Genomic DNA, 14,662 nt, shown 5'->3' with positions numbered 1-14,662 from the left:
AAAAGGAAACAAAGCAGCAAAGCAAAGCTGCAAAGGAAACAGTCTGTTTGCCATCACTAACAGATGCCACAAGCTGACATGTTAGATTCCAGGTGGGAAAGCACAATGGTGAATAGGACAGAATAGGTGTCCACATGACTCAAAACCACCATGGCTGTCACCAAACCTCATTGTTATGTTTCACTGTTTATGCTTTAAACCAGTTAATCCACAGACAGCTATAGAAGGCAGAATGTTCCCTTGGAGCACTTTAGCTTTGCCATTTGGAAGAAAAAGCCCAATACGATTGATCCAGAACTTGTAAAACAACCAAAACAGGAGAGCTGATTCCTGAAGTCAGAAGTATATGCTTTTCATGAGCTTTTTTCTGAAGTGATCCTAGAGGATAAAGGTGCATACTGCCACCTATTTATTTCTTGATTTTCACAAGAAGATATAAAGGAGTTAACAATGTTAACAATACAAGGAAAAGAATATGAAATACTGAAAGCAACTATGGTCAGTGGCAAGGGTTCAAGTTCACTCCACATAAATTGAACTAGCACGGTTCTGGATTTGATCTCCTGTGTCACAGTTTTTCAGAAGATCAGTGGTGATTTCTGAGTTTTTTCAAAACATTCCTTGAGAAAGAACATATAAAAGTAGCAGGCACTGGACTACAATGATAATTAAGATACATCTGACTTTCAAAACTATTGGTACTATAGTAATTTCTTTACTTTGCAGAAAGTCTGCAGGAGTTGTTTTGTGTGCATCATAATTTTAAGAGGGTAAAATGTGAAGAGCTTTAGGTGCTTTGATTTTTGGAGATCTATAAACTTCACATTTCTTGTCAGAGACAACAGCACATACTGACTTACATTTCCCTGCCAGACCTGTGGCTACAGTGACTACTTGAAAAAGACACAGAGCTGTCTTTTACACACGCTGACAAGCACAGCGAAGAGGATCAGTACAAGATTACACCCATGGTTTAATTCTGGATCCTATCTAAATTCTTCAGACATTTTCATTTCTATCTTATGTCAAGCTGTAGCTGACACACTAACATTAATGATATACTTCCACAGTTGTTTTTTTTTTTAACCTTTTATCAGACTATGGCTCACAGACAGATATCACACATACCAAAAACCTCCAAACCTCAACTATCTCACCTACGCAGCCTTTATCATATACTGCTAAGCATAATCTAAAAAAAAAAAAAAATTAAAATCAGTAAATATTAGAATGCTATATAATCACTCCCAACAAAGAGGTCAACGCAGGGGAATTACATTACTACAGAACAGAGGATAACCCTGATATGAAACACTAGCAAAACAGAACACTCTCAGAAAATGGAAGTGGGGAAACCTTCACTATACCAAAAAAGTGACTTAATGAAATTAGTGCACTAACTATCAATAGCGTGCATAAAACAAACCACAAAAGCCTGTGAAAAAAGCCATACAGGTAGAAACTGCACAGATAATATGTTCTCTATCCTGTTACACATTAATCATGACTATTTTGCCAAGATAGCAATTTTTAATTCATGACGTCATCCATTCCTTATGAAAAATTAGAAATTAAAAACTTCCTTTGCCAATGAAAAGGCTATGATGAATCCAATTGCAGAAAAAATTCCTTTTGACTCCCTTTGCTTTGTTAAAAGGCAGAAGAAATGTTCAACTGATGGCACCCCACAGACATAAAATAATTTCAAATAAAGGTAAGGACTGCCATGTAGACACCAGATGGCACACTTGTTCAGTACAGATCAAAGTGAGTATCTTAAATGGAATATATCACTACTATTCAAAAAATATCTCTGAAATAATTATTAAATTTTCCAGGAAAATGACAGTAATAAAAAGGGAACTGTCAGACAAAAAGAAACATCAGTTAATCAAAATATGATTATAAAAGAAACAAGTCAGCCATGAAGCTTAATTACATAGAATTACAATTTTTCTCTATATTTTTAGTTTCCATTGTCTTGAGTACTTTTTTCCTAGAAAATCAAAAATTTTGCAACATTCCTGCTGTCAAGTGAAACTATCACCAAGTCTATCAATTAATTTGTAACTACTGTTTCTCAGGCTTAAACAAGTGACAGAATTTGAGAAAGAGCAGGATTGACTTCTATCCTTTTTAACACTAATTTTCTCCAAAGCACAGGTTTAGAGAACTGAAACAGAAGCAGAAAGACAAGGAGGCCAGAAAGGCTGTTTTCAGGTGTTGCTAAAACGAGTGATTCTTTCCTGGAAAACTCAACTTACGAGTACTTATTTGCAGAAGTGATACATACACACATTATCTTTACCTACAGAGATACCAGTATTGACATCATTGGAATACCTTTTGGAATACATTCATTTCTCCATGCTTTTGCTGCATGTTAAACAAGTGATCCTTCTTCTGCAGGTCTTTTTTTACTTCTTGCTTTCTTAAAAATCAAACCAACCAACTAAAACAACCCCCAAACTCCAAATAACTCAAAACAAAACAAAGAAGGGGGAAAAAAAAGTAAAACTGATACACTTCATTTGCTTCAAGCACTGTGGAAGAGCTAGATCTTACTTCACTCTATTCTGAATTTGACCTGAAGCCAAAACAGAGTCCTATATTATCATGTATCCATGTATTTGGCAAGCTGAAATAATTAGTTTATGCATTTGTGTCATAGACTCAGTCGAGCTTTTCTATTAATTGATAAAGAAAACAAAGTTATTTTTTAACGTCCATTGTAATGAAAACTTTAAGTTTCAGAAAGCTGACTACCGATTTTTTTTTGTAGAGCATTTATGTTCAGTTGACAGCAATTAATCTTTAAATTCTGTATGTCAAAACCATAACTAACACAGACTTTTGACTGTTAAACAGTAAAATTACACTGTGTTTCTCTGGATTATATACAATGCAATTACAGAAAAAAAGATTTTCAGGTTTCAAATGGCAAAAATAAGAGCATCAGAATACTTCATTTATGGGCTTCAGAAATTAAGTTCCTAAAATTCTTTTATTTTACCTTTATAACACTGGGTAGATAGCTGCTTCTCAATAAAAAGGAATAAAAAATGGAACTTCCACAAAAACAAGCCACACAAAAAAACCTCTCTAAGATGCTCATTAAGAGTACCAGGATCTGACAGCATTTATTGGAAGACGGAATATTCAAAACACAAACACTACTGAACTTTAAAGGATACACCAACCATTCCTTCCACTCTTCGAGCACACAGCCAGCCCTAGCAGCACAAAATTGCTTTAGAAGATGTTGTATGTATGTGAAATACAGGAACTGCATCATACTTCCAGACAACAGCATACATTGTAGGGAAAGCACAGGTGATGAAATCTTTAAAAATATACTGAAGTTCATTTTTCCAAAAGGACAGAGGGAAACTCCTTATTTTTCAAAGGTAAGACCCTGGACTAACAAAACTACTTTAGCAATGACATGTTTGATTAAAAAAGTAATCTGTGGTATATTCTAGGATAGCAAATGAAGTTGAAAGACTTTTAAAAGCTGTGATTTTCTAATACAGATCACCTCAAGTAGACTCTGAAAATCTGTACATACATAGCTGAGTAGAGTAAAACCATTAATCTCTCAATTTATTCCTGAGAAATGCTATTTGCATATCTTTAAAGTATTTTCCAAGAAACAATCTATTCTATAATCTTTATAGGGGAAAAAAAAGTGAAAGAAATGGTACACCTTAGAAAAGCAAATGTTAAAGAACATATTCAGATTTAAAAGAAATATAAGGAAGGTGTTAATAGGTATCTGGTTTATGCAATTAACTATTGATTTCTATTAGCTATTTGCTAATCATTAGCTATTCATTTCTGTGAAATTATTTAGCAGCAGAAATAATGATTTGTGATGCCTATAAAAGTGTGAAATTGGAATTATAAAGATAAAATAAAGATTTTCAATAAACCTAGTTTAAAAAGCTATGCACTGAAATGCAAAAAGTCTTTAAAAGGTCTCTACATATGGCTTGAAACGTATAAAGCATAAACAATTTATTAAATTCTGTCTGCAAATGCAGCTGTTATACAAAAGAATTAAGTATAAAGCTTAATGTCTTGTTTATTTACATTCATTTGTCCTTTGTACAGAGTAAAAGTATGGTATGTTTAAATTTACCTTTGTATATTCACTTACATGGTCTAGGGAAGTTCAAAATCAGAAAGGTCTTGTAAACTTAAGTTACATTTTAATGCACAATATGATAGCTGCTGTCTCCAAAACAATGGAGTGCAAATGGCTGGGTTTTCTCTTTGTCTTCCCACAAACAGAAACACAGACAAGGCAGCAATGTTTAATGCTTTCTTTGCCTCTGTCTTCAACAGCAACAACAGGCTAAGGGAGTCCCAGTGCCCTCAGCTGAAGACCATGGTTGTGGGAATGCTAAATTCTCTGTCAACCCAGAATTTGCGTGGGATTCACTGCTCCAGCTGGATCCCCGTACATCTGTGGCGCCTGATGGGGCCTTATTAGAGAATACTTAACTGTCTGATGTCATTACAAAAGCTCTTTTGATGATTTTTAAGGGTCTTGGGAATCCAAGGGGTCCCAGTTGACTGGAAGCTGGCATATATCCCAGTCTTCAAGGGCCCGGAGGACCCTGGACACTACAGGCCTGTCAGTCTCACTTCAATGACTGGTAAAATTATGGAGAAGATTTTTCTGGGAGATACTGAAAAACTCTCAAAGGACAATAAAGTTATCAGTCAGAACCATCACAGCTTCATGAGGGGAAAGTTCATCTTGTCAAACCTGATTTCCTTAGGTTATAGGTTATAGTGGAGGGGTGACATCAGATTGGTGACCTGTCACTAGTGGGGTTCTGCAGCACTCCATATTAGGCCCAATTCTTCTCTGCATCTTCAAAAACCACTTGGACACAGGACTTGAAGATATACTAAGTAGGCTTGCCAATTATATTAAATTGGGAGGAGCTGCTGATTCCCTCAAAATCAGAGACACCCTGCAGAGGGTCCTAAATGAGAGATCTGGGCAATTGCCAACTGTATCCAGCTTAACAAGGGCAAGGGCCAGAATCCACACCTGGGACAAGGCAACCCTCAATGTACAGACAGACTGGGGCATGAGGGGCTGGAGAGCAGTGCCACAGAAAGGGACCTGGGAGTCCTGGTCAATGGCAAGTTGAACATGGCTCAGCATTGCCCTGGCAGCCAGGAGGGCCACTTGTGTCCTGGAGGGCATCAGACACAGCATGGCCAGCCAGGCAAGAGAGGGGATTGTCCTGCTCTGCTCTGCGCTGGGGCAGCCTCACCTCAAGTGCTGTGTGAAGTTTTGGGCACTGTAATATAAAAAAGATAAAGCTATTACAGCTATCAGAAAAAGTTCAAAGGAGGACTACAAAGATGGCAAAATGCCTAGAGGGGAAGACATGAAAGGAGTGGCAAGTTCAGCCTGGAGAAGAGGAGACTGAGGGGAGACCTCACTGAAGTCTCCAGCTTCCTCACATGGGGAAGAGGAGATGCAAGCAGTGATCTCTCCTCTCTGGTGACCAGTGACAAGAATCAAGGGAATGGCCTAAAACTGGGTCAGGGGAAGTTTAGGTTGGATATTAGGAAAAGGTTCTTCACCCAGAGGGTGCTTGGACTCTGGCACAGCTCCCCAGGGAAGCAGTCACAGCACCAAGCCTGACAGAGTTCAGGAGTGTTTGGAGAATGCTCTCAGGCACATGATATGGTTCTTGGAGCTGACCCATGCAGGGCCAGGAGCTGGACTTCAGTGATCCTTATGAGCTCCTTCCAACTCAGAACATTCTGTGAATGTATGAGTCTATATAAATATACTGTGAAATATTAGAAAGATAGGAGATAGAAATACTACAGAGCACTCCCAGGGTTCTTTAAAAAACTTATATAGCATTAGGATACAAGATACTGTTCTGGAACACAATTAATGTAGAGAACTGTACAAGGGAGAAACACTGTCCTGACTCTGAATAACCTGCTTCAGTCTTAGTCCTCTCACACTTCCAAATTACAGAAGGAAACTGAGTCTCCAACGTCATGTAGGAGCTGTGAACACTAGTGTGGCTCCAAATGCCATAGGCCTGGCCAGATGGTCTGGTTTTGGCTGGGATAGAGTTAATTTTCTTATTAGTAGCTGGTACAGCACTGTGGGGTTTGGATTTAGTATGAGAATCACAGAATATTCTATGTTAGAAGGGATCCATAAGGATCATCAAAGTCCAGCTGTTAAGTGAATGGCCCATACAGGGATCAAACCCACAACCTTGGCATTATTAGCAGCATGCTCTGACCAGCTGAGCTAACGTGGTATCAGCAATGCTGACAGAATAATGCTGATAACATATGAATGTTCTGGCTGTTGCTAAGTTATGTATACCTCAAATCAAGGACTTTTCAGTGTCTCATGCTCTGCCAGGGAGGAGCTGTACAAAAAGCTGGAAGGGACCACATGAAAGCCTGACTGAACTCACCAAAGGGATATTCTACACAGAACATCATGTCCAGTAAAGAAACCTGGAGAGTTACCCAGAAGGGGGTCAATCAGTGGTCAGTGCTTCTCTTTTACAGAGAAGCCCTGCTCACAGGGCAGCAAAGATGTTGTCTTGAAAATCCGTATGCTGAAGAAAAGCAGAGAACTGGAGAGAACTGAAACAAAGACAGAAAATTCAAGCAGAGGAACAACATCTTTCTTAGACTGATAGCAGTATTTTTCTACAGTGCAACACAATACAGTGACAACACAGTATGCCACTGAAAGTCAATTAATCTCTTTATTAAATAATACAACAATGTGTGTAGATATATTATGTAACACATGAAGCACCAAATCACCACAGCATGAGGGGAACACTTCAGAGCAATCAGACCTGTTTCCATTTTGCACAGAACAACTTTGGCAGTTATGACATGGGCTTTAGAACAAATCAATCTTGTATTCCTATGGATTTCTGAACAGTGCCTTATATTACTCCTTTTTTTATTGCAACTATGAATGTCTTTCCTGCAATAATTTTAGTTCTCTCTAGTCCCAGAATCATGATTCTCCACACCTTAAGAGCACTACATTAGGTATAAAAAGAGAGAAGAGAAAGGAAGAAGAAGAATGGGAGATGAGATACAAAGGGTTCAGTAAGCAGAACAGCAGGTGAGTCATCTTTCTGTGTGAACACAAGCATAACAACAGTAAGTTCAACCTACCCAGGCAGCTGTAAGATTCTATGAGCTCTTATGCAAAAGGAGAAAGAGTACGTTCCCTCAATGAGGAAAATAAAGAAGTTTTCCAAAATTTAATTTTGGATTACTCACACTCCTAATAGTTTGAGCTAAATTAATCAGTTTGGCTTAAGTCATTCTTAAAGTTCTGAGTCACAGACCAGGAAAGGGAAGCCATTAGGTAAATCAAAGCTGTAGCCCAAAATGAAAACAAACATTTAAGATTGGATCAGGAAAATACTTGCTTAATCCTATCAGTGTACGTTAAGTATGGTATCTGCTAGTATAATCATAAAATGTCTGGAAAGCTTTATGAAGAAAATAAAGTTGTGCTGCATGAGAGATGAAGTTTTTCTAACTCTAATATGAGAGGCTGCAGTATTTCCTGATATTAAGAAATATACTGGAAGATGAACCACTTATGTCTGAAGGGATATGGGAACACTACTCATCCCATAACCTGGACCTAAATGCCCTTTGATATTTTTATGTTCTTTTTATAGGTGGTATGACACATCACACATGAAAAGCCTTGTTTTCTGAACAAGTAGGAGAGCGAAACGTAAGGAAAAGTGCAGAGTGATTAATAATAAAGTACTGCTTTCAAAGGAAAGATGCTAAGTATTTCATCAGTACAGGAAGCAAGAGCTTTTGCTTGTCTTCCCAAAATTCTATCCACCATGAAAGTTTAAGAAAATATACACTGACTAGTGAGATTAGGAAGCCAAACAAACTGAAATAACAGGGTCTTGTGACAGTCATAAAATGTGCAGTCAGTCAGCAGGCTGCCTGTAGATAAGGAAATTACCAATTATTTTACAGCTATAATTCAATACATTTAAATCTACCCTAAGAAGTGTCCTTACTACTACAGTGAAGAACAGCTATTAAAGCTGAGTTTAAGTGCAAACTGATTGTTTTCTTAAGCTTGTACAATTCTTCAGTTAAGTATCATGTTTCCCAGCTTCTATTTTAGCAAAACAATATTTACCTCAACTAAAAAAGCACTAAAATGAGAAAATGGAATATATAACAAAAACAGAACATCAATCTAATTGAAATTCCTCAATTCAAAATGTCCACAATGTAGGTCACCTGAAACAATATTATTATGAATATGAGCCTCAACACATCAGCTCCACCATCATTTACCGTGTTTCTGATTGGAATTTTCTTCGGTTCTGTTGGCACATCCTGAGGAACAAATTTCACCGGTTCCTTGATTTGCCTCCTTGATCTTTTGGTCCCATCTGGTAAGGTTTCCATGGCAATATCAGCCTCCATATCGCTGCTACCTGCCTGGTCACACTCTGAGCATTGCCTGCAAAGAGGAAGATTTTCTTTTTAAGACTGCAGTCACAAGAGCAGAAAAAGAAACATATTGAAGTGTTTGTGTTTAAGATAAATTCAAAAGTCAAAAGTCAAGAAATCAAATGGACATCTAAAACGTACATTTTAAGCAACCAAGCAAAACACAAGTAAGATGTTCTTTTTTTTTCCTGACAGTATTTAACTTTGAAAACCAAGATTCTGAAAGTAGGAATTAATATTCAAGAAAAATGCCCCCTATATCATCATTTTCATTCTACCACATCTTCATTTTTAAAGCTGCCCACTGATCTCTAATCTATTAATTACTGTAGCTGCTGCTGCAGTTTAATTATAGAATTATACAGTGGTTTGGACTGGAAGAGATCTTAAAGATCATCTAGTTCCCACCCCCTTGCCACAGGCAGGGGCACCCTCCACTAGACCAGGTTGTTAATCTTTCTAATGACATGCTGCTGAATTCATTCCAATGAGAGCACGCTTTTGTGGCGGGGATTTGGAGGACGTGTTTGTTACAAAAATAAATTTTAATATGTATTTCCTAAGGGAGTGGGTTTTTAATCTGAAAAAAATAGTTAGGAGAAAATTACAAATACAGAAGCTAGAGACATATATTAACAAACTTGGAACACTAAACTGAAAAAAAAAAAGCCGATTGAGTTTCTGAAAAAAATACAAAATCACCATCAGAACTTCAAAAATAAAGAGATCCTAAAGTAATGCTATTAATAAGCTCCGTGACAGAATTAACAAGATTGGAATTCTTCAGGACTCATTTTTATTAGCAAAAAATCATCTTATGAAAAATCATAAATGTGGATGTTCAGTAAAGTAGTTAATGAAAACATAAACATTATACTCACTGGAAGAGCCAGTTTTAATTACTTCTCACACTACTACACTTCCAATTCAAAAAATTACAAGTCCATTCAAATAAAGTCCAATTCACCACTGTTCTCCTAATAAACTTTTTTTTTAAAATAATACCAACAAATAAAAAAAAAATCAACATAATGTTGTGCTAATAATTGGCATTAACAGGGATTAGCACAGTAAAATTATCTAAATGATAGAGCAAATTTGCTTTGGAAGGACACAAAACAAAAACCCCATGTATTTAATTATTTGAAGTTAAATTTTAATACACATTTGCAACAAGAAGGCATATCCATCCTGTAAAAACAAAAGCACAAAGTCAGATACAGATGTTGTGTTTGAGCCTATTTGTTGCAATTTACACATTCAACAGGAATAGTTCTCCTGTGAACTTCAGTGAGGGCTAACACAATATCATGTCCATTAACTTTCTATGTTTTTTAGTTCTTTCAAAGTAATCCAAGCAGTATAATCTCAGATCTCTCCTAGCTATACCAAAAGACACCAGAAGTCATCATGGTTTGCTACAAAGACCAGTGGCTACCAAGTCAGAATCTAGTCATGGACTGGGTAACAGATCAGTGCAACCCTGACTAACTCAAGACCTTTCTCCTTTAAGTTTTCCATATATAAATTTTAGATAATTGCGGCTACATTGTAATGTTAAAAACATTCGTCACCTCTTATCTCAAAAGAACTTAAGACAGGGTGAATAAGACACATGAAAGTACCTGGAATATTTGCTGGTCTAGAAAAGCAAAAGAACAGGGTAGATTGCAGGAAAGATAACAGTTTCTCCCCTCTCTCATGTAAGTATGGAGTCTTTATGAAAAGCCAAAGCACAAGGAAGACAGTTTATATACTTTTCAAACAGCTGGGGGCCAGCATATGAGAATATAGACCTGTATTCTTCCTCCTTGCTCTGGTCACAGAGAAAAGGGTGATGGAGTTTCCAGCACTGTTTAATTCCATACCATGCACATCATCAGTGGGGGCATGGGTTCGGCAGGAAGAGCAGAGCACCAAAAACTGAAAATTTGCCATCTTGCTTGAATCTTTACAGAGATAAGGAGCTGGTATGAGCTGGACCCAGCCCCCTCTCTGCCATTCCTGGTCCCCTTTTCCATTCCAAACCCCCACCTGAGCAGGTGCTGCAGAAGCAGCCAGCGAGTCCAAAACCCTGGCCAGAGCCAGCGGTGTGGTGCCAGTGCCAGGCGCGTGGGACCGAGTCAAGCTGGGCAAACGCTGCCCAACACAGCCGAGTGCCGCGCTCTGGGAAAACCAGCAGGAAGCACAATGCCAGGGATCTGGCTTCTGAGTTTCAGCCTAGCTCTTTGCTGCTTTCTTCACACTGGGGCAGGGGAAGGCTAAGCTGCAAGGGCTCTCCTCAGCCTAAAGCCTTTGTCCAGCAGCACTATTTTAGGGAAACATTACTTTTGCTCCAGGAGGTGAATACCCTTTTGTGCAAAAACCACTCTCTCTCTCATATACCTTTTGCATTTTATACTCCTTTGGTTATTATTTGCTTTAGTAAATCACTCCCCATTGCTCCTCCATTATCAGAAGGGGTAGGGGAAAACAGAGTAGCTTACTTGGAGTTTTGTTCTCTGTGCTTGATAAAATGAGCACACTCTTCTTTACAAGGCTCAGCTTGCTACACACACAGTACTTGTTAACACCTCTAGGCCTTAAGACACTAGAATATAGAAAAATATAAAGTGCAATAGCTTTCATAATGCCACTTTTTGCAGTTATACGTTTACATAAATTTGTGGGAATATACACACACACAAATATGTAACCACATGCACTTAAGTAAATAAGGGACATAGACCAAACTCCTATTATTTTAAGATTTTATGGAGAAAGGCACTCCAAGAGAGAGAAGGAGAGAGAAGCTTTAAGTAACAATATTCTCTCCAAATCTTTCATGTCTGCTTAGCTGTAAGTTATTTGAGTTTCTTTATTTTCATAAGTTGCACTGTTATTAAAGCTGTCCAACTCACAGCTTTAAGGTGAATTTCTATTTAGTAAGCATCTAAGAGCATGGCCCTCCATAAAACTGCAGCATCAGTCATGTCATTAATTTATGTACTGGAAAGTACAATTGAAAGCAATTACTATGATCTGCTTACGCAGATGTAAGCATATCTACAAAAATGTTCAAAAATTCTATGAGCTGTTCTTAAAAAGTATTTACTTTTCCCCATTATTATGATAAAAATATGTGCCATGTATAAATTATAGAAAAAGCCTCCATAACTTAAGAGCTGCACTAAAAATGACACTGTTTTAAGAGAAACAAATAGTCATAGGGTTTTACAACAGTATTTGGAGTGGAGAATGCAGCTTCTTGGATCTACCACTCTGCCTGTATGATTTAAATAATTCCTCTTCTTTATCTCTGTTATTACAAGGAAAAGGCGCCGTTTTTCTGCTACTAGGTTCAGCCAGTTCTATAGAAAATACCCATGCAGATCACTAAAGTCCTGAAGTTTCACTATTACCCTATTTAAATATATATGTGAAGCATTGCAACTTTTATGTTACTGAGGAAGACATGAAATATCTTGACCAAAAGATGAGGTACTGCATTCAAGTTACCTAAATTCTGGTTTTATGAACAAGCTTGCTCTGAAACGCTTTCACAAGTGTGAAAGCAGTCAAAAATGAAAAGCAACCAAAATAACAAAAAGCCTAGATCTAGAAAAGAAAAGCAAAATCATACTATGATGGGGGTGAGGGTGTTGTGTGAATCACATTAAAAAATACATTCACAAATATATCAAAGGTAAAAGGGGAAAGGAGCTATAAACACGAACTTACAAGCAACCTCTTGATTTACCAGAATAGGCTCTACTGTTATAGTCAACCATGTCTCATCATCCCTATCACAAAACAGACAAGCTTCAACTACAAAGCAGTTTGTCTGTTAGCTCCCATAGAGCCACAGAAAAGCTATTACAGATACACACTCCTCTGACTTGGAAACAATCTCTTTTCAGCTCTTCTTATAGTTTATTTCAAAACGGTTCTTGAATTTAAAGTACTCTTCCCATTCTGCTATTTAATCCCAATATAGTCATAGAAAACAGCCATGACTTCTTTTTGGCTGTGCCACAGTCATGCTCACTTAATTTCAGCTCTTCAAGGACAAGCAGTGAACAGAGAACCTGTCACAACAGGTCACCTTTAGAACTACTGCAACAATCTTTGACTACCTCCCAATTAGCAAGCATTGCTATGCAGCATAAACAAAACAGCAGGAGAAATGGTGCCAAAGATTCAACTTTCAGTACACAGGTTTTGTTTTGCATTTAGTCTAGACTTGCCTAATCTAGACCCACAGGGAAAATCAGTAGCGGGCAATAATATGCCTACTTCTAAAATGTGCCTACTGCTAAAATTACTGAAGTTTGCTCCATCAAGATCTCTCAGTACTGATTTGAAATCTTTTAATCATACAGAAAGTCTTTGATTAAGCACTAACAACCTACAGAAGAAAAAAGAAATTGTGTGATTTTGTTGTGTTTTCAATCTAACTCGGTACAAGAATCAGAGATAACTTCCCACTTCATAAACATCTTGTAAACTCAGTAGCAGTGAGTTGGGAAAAAGTGTATTCAGATTGCTTAGCAAATACCAACCACTACAGTGCTTCCAGAAAACAGTTCTGTCCTTGGTGTTTAAAAAGCAAAACAAGCGGGGCTTGTTTTCAAAAGGAAGACGCAGGTCTCACAGACACGCTCTCTGACAAATCACCTCTCACAATGTTTACAAAGAATTAAGCCACTTTGAACTTGAAAAGTATGGACCACAGCTTCAAGATGACACCTAGGCTCTATAAATTACACATGCAAATGATGTCGTGGAGGTGGAAAAAAAACAGGGCTGCTTTTCTCTGGAGATAAAAGACAGTATATATGAACCTAATCCAGTTCTAAAAAGCTTCAAAGAGCACCTTACAGAGTGTATAGTCACAGAGTTTAAAAAAAAAAAGAAAAAAAAAGAAAACTTGCCTTTTGCAACAACCCAGACATCCTTCAATTAGGACAAGTGACAAACCATAAAAATGTATATTATATTAAATACATATAAAAATGTCATATTCCACTCATGTTTATACAAGTTAATAATTTTATATCATTATCCAGTGACTCAGGATAAAGAGGTGCTGGATCAGTACTGAATGAATGGGGTCAGGAATATGAATGAATGTCCAGATACTGCATGAGGGTTCATGGAACTACTCATCAGGACACTACAGCTCATTCTGTCCTGTGGCCAATATTCCCCACAGCAGTCACCACTAAAATAACTTAGCCTTCTAGAGCAAAAATAAAACCAAACAACCTTAATACAACCATTAGTCCTTGTTTTGTCCATCTCAGTCCCCAGTATTTCATATGCTACCAGAAGTTATCACTGTTTTTCAGCAATCTCATTCCAATAGAAGAAGCAAATCTTGTTAGTAGCTGCCAAGTATTTTCTTAATGAAAATGCCAATATTTTACAATTAGATTTTGATTCATTATATTGTCTGCCAACACTTGTGCATTGCTTTAGTACCAATTAAGATCATTCTCTACCAGGAAAATACATCCAGAATGGCCAGGAGTATAAAAACACACAAGTTGTCAGCAAGAATGATAAGACTTAGCATTATGATAACGTGCTAATCAAAAAAATATTCAATTGTTTAAGGAATAGAATTTCTAAGAAACTGAAAATCGCAAATTTTTAAATGGAAGTAAACCACAGCCTTTCATTGCATAGATAAAACTTCTGATCAAGGAGTTGGACTTGATCCTTCCAACTCAGGATATTCTATGATTCTACTTTGAAAGCACAGAATCAAAACAGGCATAAATTAATGTTTTAATGTATCATTATTATTATATAAAATAGTTTCTATGCTCTTCATCTCAAATCCATCTGAAATGAGGACAGGCTTTGCACTTACGATGGTACAAACCATGTGCAGGATGTTATAACTGTTACCTTGAAGAAAACTGTTACACCTCCGAACACAGGAAATTCTTAGTGTTAAGTGTTTTAAGCCAGTTAAACTAGTAAGCCATGAAACACTGGTGCTCACCAGGTCTAAATTCTTACTATGATTTTACTAAGACCAAAACTGTTAACTCATTTTAAATTTTACACTGAGATAACAAAATATAATTTGTGCTTTCTTCAACAAATAAGCTTTTAAATACATAAAATGTTTAAGTTTTTTCTC

At 37.2% G+C, this 14,662-nt stretch overlaps 1 protein-coding gene across 3 annotated transcripts in view; it reads right to left on the bottom strand.

Annotated features, from left to right (window-relative positions):
* Positions 1-14,662, bottom strand: part of PHF14 (PHD finger protein 14) — a 160,888-nt gene that overhangs the window by 98,898 nt on the left and 47,328 nt on the right. For all 3 annotated transcript variants that reach the window (XM_059843854.1, XM_059843863.1, XM_059843874.1), the window contains exon 14: positions 8,371-8,539. In XM_059843854.1, the coding sequence (XP_059699837.1) occupies positions 8,371-8,539 (169 nt within the window). The remainder of the gene's footprint in view (positions 1-8,370; positions 8,540-14,662) is intronic.

Source organism: Haemorhous mexicanus, chromosome 1, assembly GCF_027477595.1.
Source record: "Haemorhous mexicanus isolate bHaeMex1 chromosome 1, bHaeMex1.pri, whole genome shotgun sequence".
NCBI classification, from domain to species: domain Eukaryota; kingdom Metazoa; phylum Chordata; class Aves; order Passeriformes; family Fringillidae; genus Haemorhous; species Haemorhous mexicanus.
The sequence above is the reverse complement of the archived record's forward strand: the minus strand, read 5'-3'. Positions and strand labels throughout refer to the sequence as shown.